This window comes from Scyliorhinus canicula, chromosome 14 (genome assembly GCF_902713615.1).
Source record: "Scyliorhinus canicula chromosome 14, sScyCan1.1, whole genome shotgun sequence".
NCBI lineage: Eukaryota > Metazoa > Chordata > Chondrichthyes > Carcharhiniformes > Scyliorhinidae > Scyliorhinus > Scyliorhinus canicula.
The window spans coordinates 144,601,453-144,627,425 of NC_052159.1; the positions used below are offsets into that span (position 1 = coordinate 144,601,453).

General features: G+C 47.4%; 1 protein-coding gene across 3 annotated transcripts in view; it reads right to left on the bottom strand.

Moving 5' to 3' along the window:
- The window catches only part of lmo7a (LIM domain 7a), a 245,725-nt gene that overhangs the window by 124,887 nt on the left and 94,865 nt on the right, over positions 1–25,973 (bottom strand). For all 3 annotated transcript variants that reach the window (XM_038819100.1, XM_038819099.1, XM_038819098.1), the window contains exon 5: positions 17,382–17,488. In XM_038819100.1, the coding sequence (XP_038675028.1) occupies positions 17,382–17,488 (107 nt within the window). The remainder of the gene's footprint in view (positions 1–17,381; positions 17,489–25,973) is intronic.

Here is a 25,973-nt window from a genome sequence, read left to right on the forward strand (position 1 = left end):
CCACCAACTTTCATTTTTATTCCCAAGATGGAAGCAATTCCCTACGCAGGCATGCGCAATAGTTCACAGGTTAACAGAGGAGGTTTTCCACCATTACCTGACCATCCATAACAAGAACATTTGCCTTCTAACCCCATGCGTTCTTTCCAAATGCTACTTGAACAGGCTGCGCCATTTATTTTTCAAACTGTGCAAAGCAGGCCAGCAACTCTGCTGGCAGGCTTTGGATATATCAAAAACAATGGAAACAGCACCATGTGGCACGAGTCAATCTTTGTGCCAATGAAGAACTCAGTAACCGATTAGCAACTTATTTGTTCACTAGTGAATTTAGTTCAGTTTTGCAAACCTTCTGGAATATGATTCATCGGTCAAACATGCTGCTCACCAATCAAGTCATTCACACCCATGCAATATAACATGTTTAACATAAATAGATAGGAGACACACCCCTCTGAATAATGTCAGGAATCAAACAGGACTTTGCCATTTCCGTCATCAGACAACATTTCCAATGGCTAACCAAGGTTGCACTGAAGGTATTGTTCCAGCGCTAAAGGGATTTTTCCTTTAACCTCCACTCTCCCGATTGAAGGTGGCGGGAAGTAAAGCTGGATGAAATCAGAAAAATCGTGGGTGTACACCTTTCTGATTCATGTTCCCAGCCGCAAGGCAGGTTGCCAGCTTTACTTATGATGTAACTGACCAAATTAGATTCATTCTAAAACTAAAACTGCAATAAATGTGTTTTTTTTTAATTTTCCAATTAAGGGGCAATTTAGCGTGGCCAATTCACCCCCCCTGCACATCTTTGGGTTGTGGGGATGAGACCCACGCAGACACGGGAAGAACGTGCAAACTCCACACGGACAGTGACCCAGGGCCGGGATCGAATCCGGGTCCCCGGCGGCGTGAGGCAGCAGTGCTAACCACTGCGCCACCGTGTCACCCTGCAATAAAATCACTGCATCTCCGTGCCGCCCTGCAACAAATGTGTCACGCTTGCCTTAAGGGTTCAACTTGATTTTGTGATCGACTTTCCCCCACCATGGGTAATGGTAATGTCATTACCCCTTTTAAGCGCTGCAGCTACAGTTACTTGGGTGAGCCCTCTGGGCCATCGCAGAGCAATTCTTGGTGAGCTTGCTGGGTAGAAAGCCCATGAGACTGGGGTGCAGTGCCGAGTTTACATCCCAGCCAGGTATTTGTTGCCCATCCATAATTGCACTCCATTTCAGAGGAAATTTAAGAATCAACCACATTGCTATGGATCTGGAGTCACATGTAGGTCGGTCCAGGACAGGGCAATGTCCCAAAAGACCTCAGTGAACCAGATGGCCTTTTTTTTTTACAACAATTAACTCCAGATTTTTTATTGAATTCAAATTTTAATTTTGAACCCGGCTCCCCAGAGTCTGGGTCTCTGGGTTGTTAATCCGGTAACAATACCGCTACGCCATTGCCTCCCTTTGGTTAATCTCCTCTGTACCTTCTCAAGAAGCCTCACATCCTCTCTGAAGTGTGGTGCCCAGAACTGGATGCAAGAGTGCAGCGGTGGTCGAACCAGAGCATCACAATGGGTTCGGCATAACCTCCCTGCTTTTGCATTTATACCTCGATTTATGAAGCCCAAGATCTGATCTGCTTTGCTAATTACACTCTCAATATCTCCTGTCATATTTGGAGGCACATGGGCCCTCAGGTCCCTCTGTTCCTGCACACTCTTGGACATGAACTCAAATTCAGCTCAGATAGTACAAAAAAATAGAGACATATGTTTTTTTAAAAATGACTGGTGACACCATCGGATGCTTTTTCATAGATTCATAGAATTTACAGTGCCGAAGGATGCCATTCGGCCCATCGGGTCTGCACCGGCCCTTGGAAAGAGCACTCTACTTAAGCCCAGGCTTCCACCCTGTACCCGTAACCCAGTAACCCGACTTAACCTTTTGGACACCTGGGCAATTTTAGCATGGCCAATCCACCTAACCTGCACATCTTTGCACTGTGGACATTTTTGGCTTGATGAGAGCAGCCACACAATGACTGAAACAGGCAAAGGGATGAATTTGATGGTGGATAGTGACATTCCCGTAACAGCCTCCCCGAACAGGCGCCGGAATGTGGCGACTAGGGGCTTTTCACAGTAACTTCATTTGAAGCCTACTCGTGACAATAAGCGATTTTCATTTTTTTCATTTTCAATCGATGGACTTGGGTTACAGTCACCCAGGGGCACATTTTGCCTTTCACCACCTGGCGGAAAACCGGCAGCAGCAGATCATCCAGCCCTTGCACACCTTGCCTGTTCTTTCTTCCCAAGTGGCATGCTTCTCTCCACTACCAGCTGTCTGTCAAGCTGTGGGAGTTCAAATCCATCCCCTTTGGTAACAGTGTATAAACATACTGATAGATAATCATCTTCAAATGTAACCGAAATTGCACTGGCGATATTCGATCAGATGTGGACCACGTATAACGGTGGCAGCTGGAAAATCAGCACAGAGTGCCCATGGACATTCTCAGTACAGAGTTATTATTTGGTGTTTCTGTGCCAGATAGAACATAGAACATTACAGCGCAGTACGAGCCCTTCGGCCCTCGATGTTGCGCTCTTTGCAAGTGCAGCTTAAAGACCTTCCCACTGCTGTATCCTCTACCCATTGTCTGATATTTCCCTTTGCCATGAAAATATGTTCAGCTTCCACTCAAAAGATGCACTGGCCCCAATATCAAGCAGTTGAGACTAGGCACACCAGGCTACAACAAAGCTTTTGTCTGGAGAAATTATCACTCTGGCTGTGATTATTTTAAGTTGGTGACCCCCATCACTGACGCACAAGAAATAGCTTCTCCCTATCCACCATCGAAACACTTTTTAAAATGTTATATTAAGTCTTCTCCTCGTCTCAGTACATCATCGAGTCACACAGCTATCCTCACTCAACTCTGCCACCATCTTGGTGAAACGATGCAGTTAATGATGCACCCAAAGTGGCAAACAGCACTCGAACTGGATCCCAACTAATGTTTTCTACAAGTTCAGCATCATTCAGTTACTCTCGACTCTTAATCACCTGCTCATAAAATACAGACGTCCTATTGGCCTTTATGCCTTCGCCCAGGTGCAGTCATCCAGAGAATTATATTTGTTCAAATTGCACCTGCCACCCATCTGTTCATTGTGCTAACCTGGCATGTTCCATTCTACCCTTGAGAAGTGTGGTGTGACTAACGTTATTTGAGGAACATCTTTTGTTGAAATATTTGGCAAGCGTAAAAAAAAAACCAAATTGAGCGTACTATATATTCCAAAACAGAATGAGAATAGATGATTCCTGTATGGGCTTGGAGACCGCGTGCAATTGCTTCTCAAACACTTGCACAAAACTGCTGATGCCACACACTCTTCGCGCTACCTCCATTTTCCCAGAGCGGATTTCAACCAAAAAGGTAAACTTCAGATTATTCTATCACAAAAAACAACGGGTGGGATTTTTCGGTATCGGCACGGTCAGTGGGTTTTACCATCGTTTGTAGTTGCCATCTCTGGGAAACTTAGAATCCTCGGTGTTCAAAAACCCAATAAAAAACATTTATAAAAAAAAACTTGGAATCCTAGAATCCCTACCGTGCAGGAGGTGGTCATTTGACCTATCGGGTCTGCACCAAACCTCCGAAAGTGCACCCTACCTGGGCCCACCTCTTCTACCTTATCCCCGTAACCCCACCTAACCTGCACATCCTTGAACACTAAGGGCATGGCCAATCCACCTAACCTAGGGGAGGAAACTGGAGCACCCGGAGGAAACCTATGCAGACGTGGGGAGAAAGTGCAAATTTAGCACAGTCACCCAAGGCCAGAATTGAACCCAGGTACTTGTGAGGCAGCAGTGCTAAACACTGTGCCGTGATTTGCGGCAGGCATTGCCGTCAGCGGGAAGGGAGAACCCCGTCAGTGGGAACGGACAGAAAATTTCAGCCCAACAATCTACAAGTCGTCCTTTTGTTTTTACAAATTTAGAGTATCCAATTCTATTTTTCCAATTTAGGAATAAATTGTGTGGCCAAGCCACCTAATCTGCACATAGAACATAGAACAGTACAGCACAGAACAGGCCTTTCGGCCCTCGATGTTGTGCCGAGCCATAATCCTACTCAAACCCACGTATCCACCCTATACCCGTAACCCAACAACCCCCCCCCTTAACCTTACTTTTTAGGACACTACGGGCAATTTAGCATGGCCAATCCATCTAACCCGCACATCTTTGGACTGTGGGAGGAAACCGGAGCACCCGGAGGAAACCCACGCACACACGGGAAGGACGTGCAGACTCTGCACAGACAGTGATCCAGCCGGGAATCGAACCTGGGACCCTGGAGCTGTGAAGCATTTATGCTTACCGCCATGCTGCCCTTTGGGCTGTGGGGGTAAGGTCCACGCAGACACGGGGGAGAATGTGCAAACTCCGCACGGGCAGTGACCTGGCGCTGTAGCAACAGTGCTAACCATTAAGCCACTGTGCTGCCCATTTACAAGTCGTCGTAACATAAATTTCCTTTTCATCTTATGTTCAGGGCAGGCCTATAATTCGTTTTTTTCTCTTATTTTTTTCTTCCCCAAAATCGTTCGGGTTTTTTTTTCTGTCCTTGCTATGCCAGTCCTTCAAACACAGTGGCTTTCTTCTCCTTTTCATCATCATCCGAAACGTTTTCCTCCACTATTCTCGGCTTCACCACATGCTACAGCCTGAGTGAAGTGAAGAAGAAACACGATGAACTCTCTCAGATCTTCAAATGCTGTACTCTCCTTCCATCAAATAGTGGCTTCCCATTGGAGCACAATCATTCCAATGTAGGCACTTCACCACATTTCACATATATTTCTGTCTGCTGGCTATTTAATGTTAAAATCCAAATACCACACAAAACAAATCAACATCATGGGAAACAAGGTTCAATGATAAAAACAATGGCTTCTTTAAGGCAAGTTTAAGTTGAATTCCAAATTGTTTATGTTTTTTTATAAAGCAACATTATCAACTCTAAAATCCCACCCTCCCCCTACCCACTGCTTTGACGTTCTGGGTTGAGGGTTGCTAGCGGCCTCCATCCTGACCTCCGGAGGCAGCCCCAGGCATTCGTCAGGTGATTCCTGACGTCTGCACGCCACATTCGTCCAGGCATGTTCTGGACTGTGTGTTTTTCCACTGATGTCACCGGGGGGGGGGGGGGGGGAAGAGATTCTGGTTGGGCCTTCATTTGCATCCTATTAGTGGGATGCTAATGTCATGTGAGAGTACCTTTAAGAAATGGGTGTTTATAAATGGGTATGTATATAAATATCTGCAGTGAGTGTATCTTTAAGAAATGGGGTGTATATTACTGCAGTGATGTCAGAGTGGGTGGAGTTGGGCTGTCTGTCAGCGTTTTACTTTCATTTTAGGCTGTTTGCTGCAGGGTGTGTTTTAGTTTCATTCTCAGTGTTGGAGCTGAAGCCAGACCAAGCAGGTGTACTGCTGTTCTCTCTGCCATCAAAAGACTATCTCTCGATTATTTGGTGAATTCAGAATTGTAATTGTTCTCAGTAGTGAATGTAAACCTCATGTGCTTCTGTTAAAAGGTGTTTCTTTTGTCGGATGTTGTTTGGGAAGTTATTAAGGATTACTTAGTGTTGTAGTCTTTGGGGGTTGTATTTGAATTGATGGTTGCTAAGATATTCACTGTCTGTTTTAAAAAGGTTAACTTGAGTTCATCGAATAAACATTGTTTTGCTTTAAAAAATATTTTTCCATTTCTGCTGTACCACACCTGTAGAGTGGACCGTGTGCTCCCCATACCACAATCTATTTAAAGTTGTGGGTCAGGTGAACTCCATGATACACTTTGGGGTTCTCCAAATCCCTGGCCCATAACACTAATCCATTTCATGCCAGCCTCCAGCAGGGTTCCTGCTTGGCCATTATGAGCAGCGGTGCAAGATCCTGCTGTAATTTCATGCCGGTGTGAAGCCAATTTTCAGGACCCCTGCCGAACTCTCCCCCTGCCCATCATTGATCCCACTGGTGGGGGAAATGGGTGAATTCCCCCCATGTCTCCACTGGCTTCCTGTCATTGATACCGTTCTCCCTCCTTCTCCCTGTAACCCTGCACATTCTTCCTCGTCATATAATAGACAAACTCCCTTTTGAATGTTTTGATCGAACCTGGGGCCACCACACTTGGCAGTGCGTTCCAAATTTTAACCACTCACGGCATGAAATGTTTTTCACGTGTACATTTCTTCTCTTGCCAATGACTTTAAATCTGCATGTTCTCCCTCTCGCTATTACTTCAAATCTGCACGCTCTCACTCTCGATCCTTTCATGAGTGGGAGTAGGTTCTCCCGATCTACTCTGTCCAAACCCCTCATGATTTTGAACACTGCTATCAAATGTCTCTCTGCCTTCTCGTCTCCAAGGAAAAACAGTGCCAACTTCTCCAATCGGCCTTCACACCTGAACCTCCTCATTCCTGGAACCATTCTAGTCAACCTTTTCCAAACTCTCACCAATGGTCTTCATCTTTCTAAAAGAGCGGCACTTGGAACTGGACATGCAGAAGCATAGATGCACAAGCTTCACAGCTCCAGGGTCCCAGGTTCGATTCCCGGCTTGGGTCACTGTCTGTGCGGAGTCTACACGTTCTCCCAGTCTCTGTATGGGTTTCCTCTCACAGTCCAAAGATGTGCAGGTTAGGTGGATTGGCCATACTAAATTTCCCAGTGTTCAAAAAGGTTATATGCGGTCATAGAACATAGAACAGTACAGCACAGAACAGGCCCTTCGGCCCTCGATGTTGTGCCGAGCAATGATCATCCTACTCAAACCCACGTATCCACCCTATACCCGTAACCCAACAACCCCCCCTTAACCTTACTTTTTAGGACACTACGGGCAATTTAGCATGGCCAATCCACCTAACCCGCACACCTTTGGACTGTGGGAGGAAACCGGAGCACCCGGAGGAAACCCACGCACACACGGGGAGGACGTGCAGACTCCGCACAGAGAGTGACCCAGCCGGGAATCGAACCTGGGACCCTGGAGCTGTGAAGCATTTATGCTAACCACCATGCTACCGTGCTGCCCCATTACTGGGTTGTGGGGATAGGGTGGCGGTGTGGCTTAGGTGGGTTGGTTTTTCCGGTGCTGGGTTGATGAGCCAAATGGCCTCCTTCTGCACTGTAAATTCTATGTTTAAAGACACTAAAACAGAATACGTGTGATAGCACTGGTTATCTGTCCGCAAGGGGTTAATGTTCTTTCTTCACGATATTGCTTATTGCAAGGAACGTTTTACTTTGAGAAAATCAGACCTTTCTGCAGTTCATTGGGGCTCAGGGTAGATGTTGCAATTGACCTGGCACAAATACTTTCAAAATTCATGGTCAAGACCAAGAGAATGATGGTCCTGTTAATCATTTATAATCACCTGCACAGTCCGTCAGGAAATTGGATGGAATGCTAATTGGTTAACCACACATTGTTCCAGACTCAACAACTCCAGCCAGCAAGTTTGCCACCAAACCCTGAAAGGCAGGAGCACACATCCATAAATTTGGTCGCCCGGGTGGGAGTCAAGTGGGTTGCGAGGCAACAGGCATCAATCGAGCCAATCGTCTTGGCAACTCAATGAAATATTAAAGGAAAAGCTTTTGAGAGCGAGAGAAAGTGAATGAGATGAGGGGCCAGAAATGATCTGAAACCCGGCAGATTAAAACCAAAGCTTATGAGAGTAAGGGCTTAGCCCAGGATGAGGCTTCAAGTCTGTGAGAAGTCATCTGATTACTAGCCTCTCTCATTGTGCGGTGCTCTGAAAGAGGAGGTCACCCTCGGCGACCGTCACTCCATTGGGAATAAGAGAAGGGCACATTAGTAAGCAAGCCCTGAGCAACACGTGTGAAATATTCCCTGGTGAATAGATCCTTACATTAGGTAATAGTAATAGCATTTTGTGCAGTTATGATCAAATGTTTGGACCTCGAAATGAGAAAAGCTAAAACCATTCAAAAGAACCCATGTACAGTGTTAATGGCACTTTTGTTTCAAACTTGTGATTTAATCTGTATTGCTTTTGGCTGTGACCATCTGAATTTAATTCGACTGAACGCGGCGCATGTACTCTGACAAAGTTATGAATGGACAGGGAGTTGACACATATGAGCAGCTATTGACAACGCAAAATGCTCAATCTCGCAGTAACGCTAAAAATAAAACTATCACATTCTGTTCTCTCACAACGATGGACATAGAAAGCAGAGATTCAGCCAAAGAACACAAACTCCAGTGAGCTTGGCATGTGTGGCGGCCGAAAAATACCACAGATAAAAATTGACGATTATAAATAATTGGTTGGATTAGCTGTAACTATATATAAAAGTTTTTTAAAAAGAGTATAAAGTGTTCAGAAGCTCAGAGGGAAATCCCAGGTCATATTATAACCCAATTGACATCCCTATGGCCTGGTTTTCCAGTCCATTACGGGCATTTAGAGTATGTGTTTCAGAGTTAGATTTATGGGCAGAAATAATAACTAAAGCTTTTGACCTCCTTATTCCATTAGGATCTCAGGCAAAAAAAGAAAGTGCGGCGTCTCTATCTGCGCCCTGCCAGGACCCGGTGTGATGTCTCTGCTCCCTGCCAGGTCCCGGTGGGGCGTCTCTATCTGTGCCCTGCCAGGACCCGGTGTGATGTCTCTGCGCCCTGCCAGGACCCGGTGTGATGTCTCTGCTCCCTGCCAGGACCCGATGGGGCGTCTCTATCTGCGCCCTGCCAGGACCCGGTGTGATGTCTCTGCTCCCTGCCAGGACCCGGTGGGGCGTCTCTATCTGTGCCCTGCCAGGACCCGGTGTGATGTCTCTGCGCCCTGCCAGTACCCGGTGCGGTGTCTCTATCTGCGGCCTGCCAGGACCCGGTGTGATGTCTCTGCTCCCTGCCAGGACCCGGTGTGGTGTCTCTATCTCTGCCCTGCCAGGACCCGGTGCGGTGTCTCTATCTGCGCCCTGCCAGGACCCGGTGTGATGTCTCTGCTCCCTGCCAGGACCCGGTGCGGTGTCTCTATCTCTGCCCTGCCAAGACCCAGTGCGGCGTCTCTGTGCCCTGCCAGGACCTGGTGCGGCGTCTCTGTGCCCTGGCAGGACCCGGTGCAGAGTCTCTGTGCCCTGCCAGGACCCGGTGCAGTGTCTCTGTGCCCTGCCAGGACCCGGTGCAGCGTCTCTGTGCCCTGCCAAGACCCAGTGCGGCGTCTCTGTGCCCTGCCAGGACCCGGTGCGGCGTCTCTGTGCCCTGGCAGGACCCGGTGCAGAGTCTCTGTGCCCTGCCAGGACCCGGTGCAGTGTCTCTGTGCCCTGCCAGGACCCGGTGCAGCGTCTCTGTGCCCTGCCAGGACCCGGTGCGGCGTCTCTGTGCCCTGCCAGGACCCGGTGTGGTGTCTCTGTGCCCTGCCAGGACCCGGTGCAGTGTCTCTGTGCCCTGCCAGGACCCGGTGCAGTGTCTCTGTGCCCTGCCAGGACCCGGTGCAGCGCCTCTGTGCCCTGCCAGGACCTGGTGCGGTGTCTCTGTGCCCTGCCAGGACCCGGTGCGATGTCTCTGTGCCCTGCCAGGACCCGGTGCAGTGTCTCTGTGCCCTGCCAGGACCCGGTGCGGTGTCTCTGTGCCCTGCCAGGACCCGGTGCCGTGTCTCTGTGCCCTGCCAGGACCCGGTGCCGTGTCTCTGTGCCCTGCCAAGACCCGGTGCGGTGTCTCTGTGCCCTGCCAGGACCCGGTGCGGTGTCTCTGTGCCCTGCCAGGACCCGGTGCGGTGTCTCTGTGCCCTGCCAGGACCCGGTGCAGTGTCTCTGTGCCCTGCCAGGACCCGGTGCATTCATTTAACAGCAAAAGAACACAACAAAGCAGAAAAAGGTTATTTGACACATCACACCTCCTCCGAAGACTGCAGGTGATTGTTTTGTCACAGACATCCCTCGCACACATTCACATAATGGCCCCTTAGCTTAAAAGAACACCATGTTCCTTCACCCACTTCCCTGAAAATGAAATCAGCGCTGGTAATGGGTCAGAATACCGCCCTCGCTCCTATCAGTACACAAATTGGAGACAAGGAGGAGACAACCCACAAATCGAGAATCACTGCAAGCTGCTGGACAACTCCAACATTAACCTCTCGAGAACAGTAGCTCCGCATCAACCACAATCGCTCTTCCCCCCCCCTCTTACCTGGAGTTTCAAAATATTAACCCACTCACATGTTAATGGTGAATGAAACTCATTCGGCCTGACATTTAATCCCGTAAGGGCCCCTTTGAAGGGCCTGATTTATGCAATGCCACACAACTCTCCAGCCCTAAAAATGAATCATCGTTCCAATTGTCCTTCAAGAATTTGTAAAAATTGACGCCTTGAAAACATTTTCCCGCCAGTCCCTTTCTTCTCTCTTGCAATCCAATATTTCTTTCTCTCTCTTTATTTCATTTTCTGTACCTGATTTGACCTTCACCATATTGCTCTCATAGAATTTACAGTGCAGAAGGAGGCCATTCGGCCCATCAAGTCTGCACCGGCTCCTGGAAAGAGCACCCTACCCAAGGTTAACACCTCCACCCTATCCCCGTAACCCCACCAAACACGAAGGGCAATTTTGGACACTAAGGGCAATTTATCATGGCCAATCCACCTAACCTGCACATCTTTGGACTGTGGGAGGAAACCGGAGCACCCCGGAGGAAATCCACACACACACGGGGAGGACGTGCAGACTCCGCACAGACAGTGACCCAAGCTGGAATCGAACCTGGGACCCTGGAGCTGTTAAGCGATTGTGCTATCCACAATGCTACCATGGCTGCTCTCAATCCTTAGTCCCATTGGTTAAGGATTGAGCAAGGTCCCCAATGGCCCACCCCATCCATCCTCCCCCCGCCAGCTAATTACCGCCGGCCAGTCTAATCCGCTGCTCTGAAGGACAAAGCAGGATTCTTTCCCCCTCATTTCTAACCTCACGACAGTTAGCAAATTTTATATTTGCGTCTTCTGGTGCTATGTCAATTGTCTAGATCAACTCCAACGTTCAGGTGAGACTTTCACATTACAAAAGGATTGTTTGCACAGCACACCCCGAGGAGTTGACGTGACATTCCTTGGAGCTACGAAACATTTTCACTCCGATTTGCGTACTTTGAGGGTGGACACCTCTCTCTGGAGGAAAGTGCATTAGTCACAACCAATTAGTGAAATTCCAACGGTTTGAGAATAGCTCCTCAAAAAGGCAAGTCACCAAAGGAGTTGCCAACCCAAGCTGATGTTTCATTCGAGTGCTGAATGAGTCAAATTCTTATGTGTCCATTAAACATTGTTTTGAATAAATATCGGGGAGGAGTGAAGGCGTAGTCTTTGGAACAAGGCTGACCTAGACTGTTTGTAACCTTGGTATCATATCTGACCCCAAGGTGAGCTCCCAACCATGTAATTTTGCCTGCTTCCACTCCGGCATCATCACCCAACTTAGCCCCTACTTTATGGAGTCAAAATCGCCACCCGTGCTTTTGTTAATACTTGATCTGGTTGCTTCAGATCTGGTTCCCGTACCAGCCTCCCTGGACAGGCACCGGAATGTGGCGACTAGGGGCTTTTCACAGTAACTTCATTGAAGCCTACTCGTGACAATAAAGCGATTTTCATTTTCATTTTCAATCTTGATCACACATAAAACCGATGTCATACAAAATCCTGCTATCAATGTTCTTACTCCCACAAAATCCCAGTAACCCATCAACGCCGGGGTCACTGAATCGCATCAGCTCCCAGTTAAGCAACACCGCTGATTTCCACCTCTCTTCCATTCCGAAGAGTCATAGAACATACAGTGCAAAAGGAGGCCATTCGGCCCATTGAGTCTGCACCGATCCCACTTAAGGCCTCACTTCCACCTGATCCCCGTAACCCAATAACCACTCCTAGCCTTTTTTGACACTAAGGGCAATTTATCATGGCCAATCCACCTAACCTGCACGTCTTTGGACTGTGGGAGGAAACCGGAGCACCCAGAGGAAACCCACGCAGACGGGAGAACGTGTAGACTCCACACAGACAGTGACCCAGCGGGGAATCGAACCTGGGACCCTGGCACTATGAAGCCACAGTGCTAACCACTTGTGCTGCCCAAGTCATATTATACTTCAAAATGCTAACTTTCTCCCTCCACACATATTGCCCGATCTGCTGAAATTGTCCAGTACTTTGTTTTATTTTTCAGGTTTCCCACCGCCACAGTGTTTTGTTTTCATTAAATTTTATATCATTGCTTTTAAATCCCTCCCTTGGCTCCTCTCCTTATTTTTGCAATCTCAGGGCAGCACGGTGGTGCAGTGCTTAGCACTGTTGCCTCACGGCGCCGTGGTCCCAGATTCGATCCTGGCTCTGGGTCACTGTCCGTGTGGAGTCTGCACATTCTCCCCGTGTTTGTGTGGGTTTCGCCCCCACAACCCAACGATGTGCAGGGTAGGTGGGTTGTCCACGTTAAATTGCCCCTTCATTGGAAAAAATGAATTGGGTACTCTAAATAATCTTTGCAATCTTGTCCAACTCCATAACCCTCCAAGATATCCGTTCATTCCCAATTCTGGCCTCCAGCATCCCCGATTTTCATTGCTCCACCATTAACAGCTACAGCTGCCAAGGCCCTCAGCTCCGAAATTCCAAATCCCAAACTTAGACAAAGACAAAGCTCCACCTTTCTTCAGAGGGCTCCTGGATATCTACCTCCAGAATTTTGGTCCTCTGCCCAAATATCTCTTGTGACTTGGTGTCAAATTTGGCTTTATAGCATTCCTGTGAAATGGATTTGGCACTGTATCACATTAAAGATGCTGTATAATTGTCAGCTGTTGCTCTATAGTCAGAGCTTTGTTAAACTGTGGAAACAAAGACCAGAAATATGGTGGAATACAAAATCTCATGACTAAGTGCCACTAGCATGAACTATTGAGAAATAGGGAGAGGCAGCACCAATGCTTGTCACGTCAATAGAAAGCAGTCTGATAGACAGCAGCACTTTGCTACTCCACCCTACAATAGATTAACCGATTAGTTATTGAGAACACAACACCCATGTTAGCTGAACTAAAATGAATTTATGTTGGAATCGGGCGAGAGCGGAAGAGAGAACGCGCAGAGGCGGGGGGGAGCGAGAGCGCGCAGAGGCGAGGGCGGAAGAGAGCATGCAGAGTCGAGGGTGGAAGAGAGCGCGCAGAGTCGAGGGTGGAAGAGAGCGCGCAGAATCGAGGGCGGAAGAGAGCGCGCAGAGGCGAGGGCGGAAGAGAGCGTGCAGAGGCCAGGGCGGAAGAGAGTGCGCAGAGGCGAGGGCGGAAGAGAGCGCGCACAGGCCAGGGCGGAAGAGAGCGCGCAGAGGCCAGGGCGGAAGAGAGCGCGCAGAGGCCAGGGCGGAAGAGAGCGCGCAGAGGCCAGGGCGGAAGAGAGCGCGCAGAGGCCAGGGCGGAAGAGAGCGCGCAGAGGCCACGGCGGAAGAGCACATAGAGGCCACGGCGGAAGAGAGAGCGCACAAAGGCGAGGGCGGTAGAGAGAGAGAGAGAGCAACGGTGAGGGCAGAAGAGGGAGCACAAAGGCAAGTGCGAAAAAGAAAGCGCAAAGGTGAGGGTGGAAAAGAGGCTGAGGGTGATGAAAAAAGAAACCAATCAATTTTTTTGATCCGACCTCTTAAGTGGCAGCTTGGGACTTTATTTCCCATGCTAGAGATGCTTTCTAAATGGAAGCAGTTGTTGGTTGAGGGAAAGATTTTCAACCATGACACCAAGGCAACTTGCTGCACTATTGTGCCAAGTGATCCACAGAGGAGGTGCCTCAACATAGCATCAACATAGCATCCCGTACGCTCAATTTACTGATTAAAGCTCTGGATCCCACTAATATACACACGGCACGGTGGCACAGTGGTTAGCAAGGACCCGGGTTCAATTCCAGCCTCGGGTGACTGTGTGGGGTTTGTACATCCTCCCCGTGTCAGCGTGGGTTTCCTCCGGGTGCTCTGGTTTCCTCCCACAGTCCAAAGACGTTCAGGTTAGATGAATAGGCCATGCTAAATTGCCCCTTAGTGCCCAGGCATGTGCAGGATGGGTGGGATTGTTGGGATAGGGTGGTGGAGTGGGCCTGGGTACGGTGCTCTTTCGGAGGGTCGGTGCAGACTCAATGATCCAAATAGCCTCCTTCTGCACTGAGGGATTCTATGATTTAAAATTAATTATTCACGGTTTGAATTGCTGGCGCCGGGTTGATAAAACACCAGATGAAAGGAATGACATCTGCTGACCCAACTGATGTTGAGATGCAGGAGAGGAATAGCAACGAGGACACAATTTCTCACTTTCCATTGCAACCCAAACAGCTGGACAAACCGGTTCTGCCACCTTCACTTGTGGTTGTCAAAAGCAGGTTCCGTAACTTGAAAACACCTGCAATGCTCCATGTTTCAATCCTTTTCTACCCTGGGAAAGATTCACCAGCTACATTGTTTCTTCCCACTTGTAAAGTTGTCAAAGAAAGTCATCTTGTCTCGAACTTGAGAACACTCAAAAAATAAAATTTGGGGAAGGGAAAGGAAGCTTTTGGTCAAAGTGTCTCCTATTTACACAAGCAAGCAGCAGTCGCAGGTGATTGTGACAAAATTTGTGTATTTATACCAATATGATCTCCCTCTCTGGTTTCCCATTTCCAGCAATGTCACTGACAGTAATTCTCAAACGCCAGTGTCGACAGGACGGTACAGAGTAGCACAGTGGTTAGCACAGTTGCTTCACAGCGCCAGGGCCCCAAGTTCGATTCCCGGCTTGGATCGCTGTCTGTGCGGAGAGTGCATGTTCCCCCCGTGTCTGCATGGATTTCCTCCGGCTGCTCCCGTTTCCTCCCACAAGTCCCAAAGACGTGCTCGTTAGGTGAATCGGACATTCTGAATTCGCCCTCGGTGTACACGAACAGGCGCCGGAGTTTGACGACTAGGGGCTTTTCACAGTAACTTCACTGCAGTGTTAATGTAAGACTACTTGTGACAATAATAAACATTATTATTATCCACAGTAAATAGCCGAGCAGCTCAAGTAAGCCAATCTCAGAGAAATACACTGGAGCCTGGAAGTCACACTTGCTAGTTCCGGGAGCCCCGCTTTACATGGTGTGCTGAATCTGCAACAGCTGTCGGATCGGTGTAGAATCACCCACCTCCCATTCTTTGCTTTGAATTTGATAGCTCATCAGTGACATCTCTGAACAACCTGAAATTCAACATCCTCACTTCAATGAAAATATTGCTATTTTCAAAGAGGGAAAAGTAACCAAGCTTTGCAAGATTAACATTTTCTAGTATAATAAAAGGTGAGGGAGGTGGGGGGAGGAGAACAGCAAGGGGAAAATGAACAAACTTGCAAAGGGGGGGGGGGGGGGGGGGAAAGTAGTTCACCTCCACACCTCCCTCAGAAAGCCGCTTCTCCCCCCCCCCCCCCATCCCATCGAGACATTTTGTCCCCCTTCAGTCTATACAACACTCGGGAAAACAAGTGCTTACAGCTGGAATGGTGTGTTAATTAAAGACCATCGAACACGAGAATATCTGGCACAGAAATTCAAAGGTTTAGTCAGAGCTTTTCATCTTGTGCTTGTCAGCACAAATCTGGGTTGTGACCACTCCCCTGTCAACTTTCCAAATCTATGCAAAAACCTGCCTCATTAAAAGATCTGTTGAGTAATCTTTCTCACCCGTAAACAAATATGCAATCACCATCAAAATTTACTGTCACGCTATTCACTTGGGCCAACAGCATAAATTTCACAGGTTACAACTGTACCCCGCACAAGGAGCATTTTATCATCAGGCGAGACAGGTTGATGGTGGGATGAAGATTCGAAGATACGGGGAGGGGGAAATCAGCAAGCAATGATATTGTGTGTTTGTGCACAGGTACAGGCAAATGTATCTAATGACTACCAACTACAGAAGAGAAAGCATAGGAATAAAAATACCCAGTTGAAAGCTGGGTCCACTGAAACGTGTTTACTTGCCTTTATATTGGAGTAATATGCACACTGTTACTGCATTTGGGTCTCATTCAGCCAGCAAGATCAGTTCAGACTTCCCTTTTGACACCAGCAGCAATTCTGAGCAAATCAGCTAAGCTTACCTTGGGGCTGCTGTCAGCCACACAAGGTCAGCAACACTAGAACTCGAGCACCATATAAAAAGTTGCTCATCACTCCCATCCCAGCCACATAAACACCTTCGGAAATTGCTGGGAGCCAAGCCCTAGACTGAAGTTGTCTCTTGTGCACTTAAGAGCATAAGGCACAACTGCCAAATAGTGAACAGAACTAGAAAAATCACCCAAGTGTGTACTAAACAAGGCAAACAGATACCCATGCCAATGAACAACCAGCATTTGTGCCGTGTATATATTGATTCTCTGTAGCAAGCGCGCCTCCCCAAACTTGCTACATGTAACATTGCATTACAAAACAAAAAAATGAAATGAAAAATGAAAATGGCTTATTGTCACGAGTAGGCTTCAATGAAGTTACTGTGAAAAGCCCCTAGTCGCCACATTCCGGCGCCTGTTCGGGGAGACTGGTTCGGGAATCGAACCGTGCTGCTGGCCTGCTTTAAAAGCCAGCGATTTAGCCCAGTGAGCTAAATCAGCCCAATTTCAGGCATCATGTTCAAGACAGCTAGGAAAACGATCTTTGAATTTGGCTGTCAACCTACATTCCCGTGAATGTTTAACTAGCCACAAAACACCCTGCATTTAGCAAGTTAATTATCCCATTCACAAATTGAGACATTTTTTAAAGAAAGGTAAAAAATCCTGTTTTAGGTGTCCCGAAATCATAAAAAGAAGAAAGAATCTGCGGTTGGGATCCCCCACCTCCTGTCCCCAATAAATCTAAACAGCTTTTGATTTAGATACCACCATACCACAGGCAGCAAGTTACCTCACAGCATGCTTTTAATGATTTAAAGAGGTTTGTGAATAGCAGGCGACAATTCCAAATAACAGAGTTTCAGCCCATAACGTATATCTTTCCTCTGCTCAAATCTTTCACTGGTGCCTTTTTTTTTTAAACTGACATTTTAAAAACACTGGTCTGCCAAGAACACTTTCTTCTCTCCCATTTTCTCACAAAGAAACCATTGTACATATTTAAAAGTACAAATGCTAGTGTATGTAATCAAAATATATTAAGACCAGCATCAGGTCACAAAGAGCCCGTAGGCATTACGAACATTCAACCATCGCGACCTAGCCCAGCAGTTTCTGAAACATAAAAACAGTTCTTACTTGACAGTGACGCGACTGGATAAATCCTGGAGGTCTCCTGGGTGAAACAGCTGGGCTTCTTTTAAACCAAGTTTCTGACAGCCTTTTAGGAAAACATTAATGTTGTCCTGAAAAAAAAAAATGAAATGAATTCCCTGGTTCGTTACACACAAAACAACTCCAGTCTAAAGTCCTCTGCACTACAGTCCCTGTGCTAGAGTCAAGGCAATTGAGAAAGCGAGAGAGCTAGACAGGGAGAGATATATCAAACTTCCAATGAATCAGCACAGGCAATTCATGGATGTGGGCTGGCCCTGCGACTGACTGGCACTTGTCTATTACCTGTTATAGTATCACTGCACTGCATGTGGGTAGCTACCATTGCTGACGTCTGTATTACATAAACATTCCACCCTCCTTTTAGTCTATCTGACACATAGGATTACTTCTAGTGTCTATTTAAAATAAAACCCGTGAACATCGCCCACCCAGAAACTGCTTGCCGTCCCACAAGGCAGGATGGAATGATACTTCCTCCTGTTTGTCACTATGACGGCACTCTTCAAAATACCTGCCGCCTTGGTCTGCTGGCAAAGGTTAACCTCTCTTGCACAGTAAGCAGCAGCTACTGTAACATACAGTGTAGCACAAACTATTTGAACAAGGTGTGGTACGATGCAGCATTCATTGCACTTGCCTGCATAATAACAAACAAAAACAACACCAGGGCCGGGATTCTCCCCTACCCGGCGGGGCGGGGGGTACCGGCGTGGCGAGAACCACTCCGGCGTCAGGCCTCCCCAAAGGTGCGGAATTCTCCGCACCTTTAGGGGCTAGGCCCACGCCGGAGTGGCTCCCACCCCGCCGATAGGCGTCGGGGCTGGCCGAAAGGAGAGTGGAATGTTTATGTAACACAGATCGCGGGCCAGGCCACCGTGGGGGGGCACCCCCCGGGGTCCGATCGCCCCGCGCCCCCCCCCAGGACCCTGGGACCCGCTCATGCCGCCTGCTTCCGACGGCACCAGAGGTGGTTTAAACCACGTCGGCGGGAGAGGCTTGACAGCGGTGGGACTTCGGCCTATCGTGGGCCGGAGAATCGCCGCGGGGGCCCCGCCGACCGGCGCGGGGGGGGCCACTGACCGGCAGGGCGCGATTCCCACCCCCGCCAATTCACGGGTGGCGGAGAATTCCGGCCATGGCGGGGGCGGGATTTACGAAGGCCCTGGCCGATTCCCCGATCCTGTGCGGGGTTTGGAGAATTCCGCCCCAGGTCTTTGTAAAGAAAACAGGTTCTGAGAAAACCTTAATATTGAACTTGCGTTTGGACAGAAACATCAGGACAGATATTTCTGTCCAAATGCACGCGGGGCTGAAATACAAGGTTGGCCAAAAACAATCCAATTACAAACACCATTATTAAAAATAAATTTAGAATGCCCAATTATTTTTTTTCCAATTAGAGGCAAATAAGAGTGGCCAATCCACCTAGCCTGAACATATTTGGGTTTATGGGGTTGAAACCGATGCAGACACAGGGAGAATGTGCAAACTCCACACAGACAGTGACCCAGGGCCAGGATTGAACTTGGGTCCTCAGCGCCATAGACAGCAGTGCTAACCACTGCGCCACCCGACAAAACACCCGTTTAGTCATTTGCAAATTTAAGATTAGAAGTTTGCCCTTGCGATTCAAATAAACCCAAGAGCTGAGTGTTTCAATGCAAAGTATGTTGCTATATAACTGTTTCAATGCACAAGATTAATTCTTCTTCCTTAATGTTGCTATGGTATTTCTACTTTAAAGAATTTAAAGTAAATTAAGTAAAACATTTGACTATTTGTTCAAAATACATCTGGGCATGTCGCAGCATGCTTTCATATACTTTTGTTCCTCATTCATCTGGGGGGGGGGGGGGGGGGGGGGCTACGTCACATTTACTCAACACAGCAGAACCTTTGTACAAGTTCTTCAACAAAAGCCAAATGCTGAAATAGACAAGTCACATTGGAGTTAAATGGGACTTTACGTTTAAAACCTTGAGTGGCAGCACAAAATTAGGACTACAAGAGGTCAGTCTTCATTTCTGAGCTTATAGACCATCAAAGGCAACCATTTGTTTGCTTGAAAAAGATCACTATATGACAAATAGTTGTGTTTCCTACACAGCAGAATAAGATGCTTCTGATTGGCAGATTAATATTTACCATCCAAAACCAGATGGGATTCAGTTTAGTTTTACAAAGTTTCTTTTTTTGTACCACCTCATAACAATAATAATCTTTATTATTGTCACAAGTAGGCTTACATTAAAACTGCAGTGACATACTGTGAAAAGCCCCTAGTCGCCACACTCCGCACCTGTTCAGATACATAGAGGAAGAATTCAGAATGTCCAATTCACCTAACCAGCATTCCTTTCAGGACTTGTGGGAGGAAACCGGAGCACCTGGACACAGACACGGGGAGAATTTGCAGACTCCGCACAGACAGTGACCCAAGCCGGGAATCGAATCTGGGACCCTGGCCCTCTGAAGCAACGGGGCTAACTGCTGTGCGACTGTGCCACCCAGTAGGGTAAACCTGGCAGCGCTAAACCGCACAGACCCAAGCATTCGTTCAGTTTTTAAAAACCTGAAATTTTCAACAGAGAAATGTAAAATTTCTTGTCCATTTGGCGTCAAAGTCAGAGAGAACACCATATGTTGGTCCAGAGGAGATGGGTTGATGGGGGTGCAGGCAAGGGGGAGAGTTAGGCAAGAGGGTAAATTAACATTTTTTTTTTAAATCAGGCTTAATAGCAAATATGGAGACTATTTGTTATGCATACGCCATATTAGTGAAACTCTGATGATCAGAATTGTGAGCAAGCAGAGACCAGTTTTTCGGCCACAAGACAAATATAAATACTTGCTATCCAACAGTGTCTACACTGGCAGTTTGACTGATGTCGTGAAAATCTCAGTACAGGCAGCCCTCAGATTGAAGGCACAATTAGTTCTCAAGTCAAAATGTCTCGGAACTAATTTTCTCAAATGGGAAGTGTGATGAACGTAGGAATTTAAGATATATTGTAGTATAAGTATTTTCTGAAGTAAGGGTTTAAAAGCATGGGTTACACGGTGTTTGATGCTGAAATCGTGTTTTAAAAGATTCTTAGGTTGAAAGACAACAAATCTTTTGGGAGCCAGAGGTGCAATTAACTATCGTAAAAAAAAATGTGGACCAATGCAATTTTGTTTTGATTAAGGAAATTCCCTGGGGAGTTCATTAGTTTTCAGCTTGGTGAGATGGTGTCTTTACTGGGTGGAGCTACAGCATCAGGCTTTTTAAGAAAACATTTTCAGTTCAGTTCTGGATGAAACTGGGCCCGCAGGTCAGAGTTTGCTCATTGTAGTTTAGTTAAAAAGAGATCAATAGTCTTTAAAGCAGTGCAGACTTGTCAGAGGACAGGGGGGAGCTGAAGCAAGACAGTTGAAACAGCTTTTGAAGACATACAGCCAGAATGGGAGTCAGATTGTTTGATGTAAAGCAGTGCCAAAGGATCACATCCTCAAAGAATTTCTCTGTCTAGCACGTATTCCTCTGTGCCATTGGTACTTAAGGTGGAATGGGAGCAGAGATGGTTTATCTTCTTGTTGTTTAAGTGGGAATTAAGATAGAAATTAAGCTATTGTGTTCACTGTGTTGAGTAGTATTGTTTAAGGCAGTGTTTTTCAAACTGTTTTCCGGGGACCCATTTTTATCAACCAGCCAACCTTCAGGACCTAACCCAACTGACCTTTGCGACCCACTCTGGCCGACCTTCGTGACCCACAGCAGTCGGCCTTCGCGAACCATGCCGGCCAGCCTTCGCGGCCCACGCCGGCTGACCTGCGCGACCCACCATTTTCTCTCACCTTGTTTGCTGCTGACAAAAATGGAGGAAATGGTTTTGGCCCCCTTTGACCCCAATGCTCCCTATGTCCCTTTGAACCCTTTCGACCCCCAAACTTGTAAAAGAAATGGCTGCGACTCTATAAAAAAAATGCGGCTGCACTGAGCATGCATGCCCGATCACCGGAGCGCATGCGCATAGTTTCTGGTGGTCGGGCACACATGCGCAGTGCGGCCAAATTCTTTTTATATGTTCGTGGCCATTTTGAAGGCTGCTTGCAGCCGGAATAGTTCAAAGCCGGCTGCTGCAGCTGCTGCGCACGGATGAGCGCGATCGGAAACGCCGCCACCCGCCCGCAACCCACCCGCGGGTCGCGCCCCCGAGTTTGACAATGCCTGGTTTAAGGGATAATTGTAAGCTATTTTCTGGGGTGATATTAAAGATTTTAATACCGTTAGTAATAAAATTTATTTTAATATGCCACATCTCAACATCTCCGTGCAGTCACTCCTGGAGCGAAGTATCCTATCCTCACAGTCTTACTAAATTAAAATTAAATATTGGGGGTTACAGCCCAGAATCCTAGCCACTTTGGGGTCTGGTCTGTGATCGTAATAGATGTTTTAAATGGAGGACTGGTCTCTGAACCGAGGCATGATACCCTATTTTCACTGAAATAACCCAAAACTTGTACTGAAATCAATTACAGATGAGTAATATAGCAACATTAATGTATTTATAGTATATAAAGCAATCATACTGACAAAAGCATTGATAATAATAATAATCTTTATTAGTGTCACAAGTAGGCTTACATTAACACTGCAATGAAGTTACTGTGAAAATCCCCTAGTCGCCACATTCCGGCGCCTATTCAGGTACATTGAGGGAGAAGTCAGAATGTCCAATTCACCTAACAAGCAACGTCTTTTGGGACTTGAGAGAGGAAACCGGAGCACCTGGAAGAAACCCCATGCAGAAAGGGGGGGAACATGCAGACTCCACACAGACAGTGACCCAAGCCGGGAATCAAACCCGGGTCCCGGCCGCCGTGAAGCAGCAGTGCTAACCACTGTGCTACCATACAGGTATGAACACTTGGACTTGTTTGCTGACCTGGCTTTGCGTAAGAACGGGCGTCGTAGTGTGGAAACAGATGTCGGGAAGTCAAAACGGTATCAAGTTATAATCTATGCAAGTGACATTTGTCATAACCCACACATCATAATGTCGAGATAGTCTGTAGTTACCTATGCAATTTCAAACATCAGGTAATTTCGACCATTGGATTCCAGTGGCAAGATCCATTCCAGAAAAGAGAAGACGCTCAATCCTTCGATCTTCAACAGGGTCAAAACCACAGAGATCCAGACCATAAATAACTTAGGGAACATCTTCCTCTCCCAGTCCAAACATGTGCAGGTTAGGTTGGGCTATCGAGATAGGCGGGGAGTGGGCCTCGGTGGGGTAGTCTTTCAGAGGATCAGTGCAGGCTCAAATGGGCCCAGTGGCCTCCACTGCACTGAATTTGGACCTGACTTAGTCTGGTCACATCAGCATGTCTGACCTGTCATCTCTCACCTCTTGACCCCTCTCCAAGCCGCTCCATCATCTAGAAGTGTGTGATGGAATTCCCACCACTTGCCTGAATGGTGCAGTTGCATCACCCAAGAAGGCCAGTGCCATTCAGCATAGATTACTGTACGAAGGCTATCAGTGCTTGAACACCAAATTCAATATTAACCTCCTCAACCACACCATGGATATGAAATGAAAAAAAGAAATGAAAATCGCTTATTGTCACGAGTAGACTTCAATGAAGTTACTGTGAAAAGCCCCTAGTCGCCACATTCCGGCGCCTGTTCGTGGATATAATACCCATGATCCATAGCAACTCCCCAAGGCTACTTCACTGCTTTCCCTTTGACCAAGACGATCAAGAGTAACAATCTGGTAGGATCACCATTACCTCCAAGTTACACAATTATCTTGACTTGGTCATACATTACCATTACCATTCTTTCATGGTCACTTCATCCACATCCTCAACTTCCCTAACTAATTCCATTGTATATGCAGAGCCTGTAGAAGGTCCACCACCTTCTCAATAGGGAGAGCCAAAAAAAAATCACCTGGCTAATGTCACACATAGGCAGAAATCAATTTTAAAAACAAACACGGAACAGCAACAGTTTAAGAACTCAATCTGTGAAATGTGAAAATAAAAAAGTTGCATTTATATAGCGTCTTTCACAACCGCCCGGGGTGTGTGTGGGGGGGGGGGGGGGGGGGGGAGAAGAAGAGAGAGATGTCTTAAAATTCTTTACTGCCCATTCTCCCCGTGTTTGCATGGGTTTCGCCCCCACAAACCAAAAGATGTGCAGGTTAGGTGGATTGGCCATGCTAAAGTGCCCCTTAATTGGAAAAAATGAATTGGACACTAAATATATATTTTTTAAATTCTTTACTGCCAATGAAACGTTTCCGAACTCTAGTCACTATTGTAATTTAGCACTCAAGGCAGCCAACCTGCGCATAACATGTTCCCACAATTAGCAATATGGTAACAACCAATTTAATTTTGGTGATGCCGGATGGGGAATACTTATTGACCCTGTTCTTCGAGATAGTGTCATGGGATTTTTTACGTCCACCTGAAGGCACTGGTTTAACATTCTGTCCAAAAGACAGCCAACGTGATCGGTCAGCCTCGGTCATGCCCAATTCGATGACACGGCGAGGCCGGTAAATCTCATGAGACGCCTCTTGCGAGATTGGCGGCACTCTGACCGCCTCACGAGATCCATTTGTCTACTCATTTAAATATGTCTGCGCCCGATTATCCCAAGGCCCGGGAACTAACGGCCTCGCCTGGGAGACCTTGCCACTGCGCCGTTTAGCACTGAGCCACACAAGACGTTTTTTAACTGTCGCCTCGATCTCTTCCTGCACGGAACTGCCGAGCTTGTCAGTGCAGTAACTGATAAAGTGCGGACACCTCGGCAAAGAAACAAATTCCGTTTGGTAGCAGGATCATTCAGCGTGAGAAACACCCCACTATTCGCGCCCAAAATTTATTTTTTTGTTAAATCGCACCAAGGTGGTTAAGTGGTTTACTTTTATTTTTTAAAAAAGCAAATTATTTTGCTGCCAGATTGCAGGATAAACAAAAGATACACAAGACCATGGCCGCACCTGTTCAGCTGTGGTTCAATTAGTAGCACTCACACCATTGAATCAAAAGGATTCGGCTTCAGGTCCCCACTCCAGCACAAGTGAATAGAAATCTAGGCCGACACTTGCAGCTGCTGCCTGTTGGATGAGATGGTAAGTGAAGGCCCCACCTGCCTACTCGGGCAGATACAAAAAGTTCCCACGGTACTATTTCAAAATAAAACAACAGTTATCCCTCTCTCCTTGGCCAATATTTATCCCTCTATCAACTTCACTTAAAGAAAAAACAGATCACCACATTGCTGTTTGTGGGATCTTTCTGCGTGCAAATTAGTTGCTGCTTTGCCTATACGACAACGGTGACTCCACTTCAAAAGTACTTCACTGGCCATTGACAATCGGTGGTCACAATATACAAAATGAAAATCTTTCCTTCTTTTAAAGATCATTGCCCATCATGTTTATTGTTTAAAATAAACTCAAAACAAGTAACCACACCTTAATGTAGTACAGACTTACACAATTCTACATGAAGCTTAAACACCCCCGGGTTCATCCACCATCTGGAACAAAACAAGCCCAAGGCGAGTGTTCGGGATTGGTCCAAAAAAAACAAAGAAATTGGGACAACAGAAACTCTTGAAATGAGAGTGAAATTGCACGCCCGTGAAAACTTTCCAGATGACTGCAATTCTCAAACGCTTGTCATCTTGATTGCACACTCGGCGCTTTTCTGTAATCGTGAGAAACAAGACAAACATCTTTTGCTAGGCTTGCCTCTGCTGCTCCCTGGACAGACTTGACTCCCGGCCAGGGGTGTGGGCTCACAGATGCCAGATTTTCTTTGGTACCTTGCGCAAGTACCTCACCTTAAATCATGCGGAAAACTTGACAGAGAATTACTCAACTTCGCAGCCGGGCCTAACCCACATCATTCTGACAGCACTGAAGGCCACTAGACAGCTGCTGGTGGGATGTGGAGGATCAAACTGGTAGGAAAGCAGCAGAAAAACCTTACAGCACTAATTAATAATGGGGACTGGTTTTGCAGAGGGGGAGACAGGTTGGGGGGGGGGGGGGGGTGTTAGGCCTCCCAGAGTTGCTGTAATATCAGGCAGAGAAGGTACGGGTCTGGAGCAGGGGACCTGGAGGGCTCTGTGGGTAACGATGGAGGCGGGCTCGTGTAGGGAGTCGGGGTTGCGGGCGCTGGCAACGGCACTGCTCACAATGGCTCCAGGAAAGTACCACGGTGAGTCCGATGGTGGTGGCCACATTGAAGATCTGACGGCAGCGTAGGCAACACTTTAAGCTGGGGGCTGGGTCTTTTGGGGGGGGGGGGGGGGGGGGGGGGGGGAAAGAGAGAAATGTATGGATTGGCGCAGGGGGAGGGTTTAGGTACATGCAGGTTCTGGACTTTGCAAGAAAGGTTTCGCCGACCTTCCCAATAGCGCCGGTCTCTTTGTTGCTGGAGGCGGTGCTGTCAGTGGAGGGGGGGGGGGGGGGGGGGGGGGGGGGGGCTGGAGAGGGGGTAGTTTTGCACATTTTTATGAAGCAAAAAGGTTCA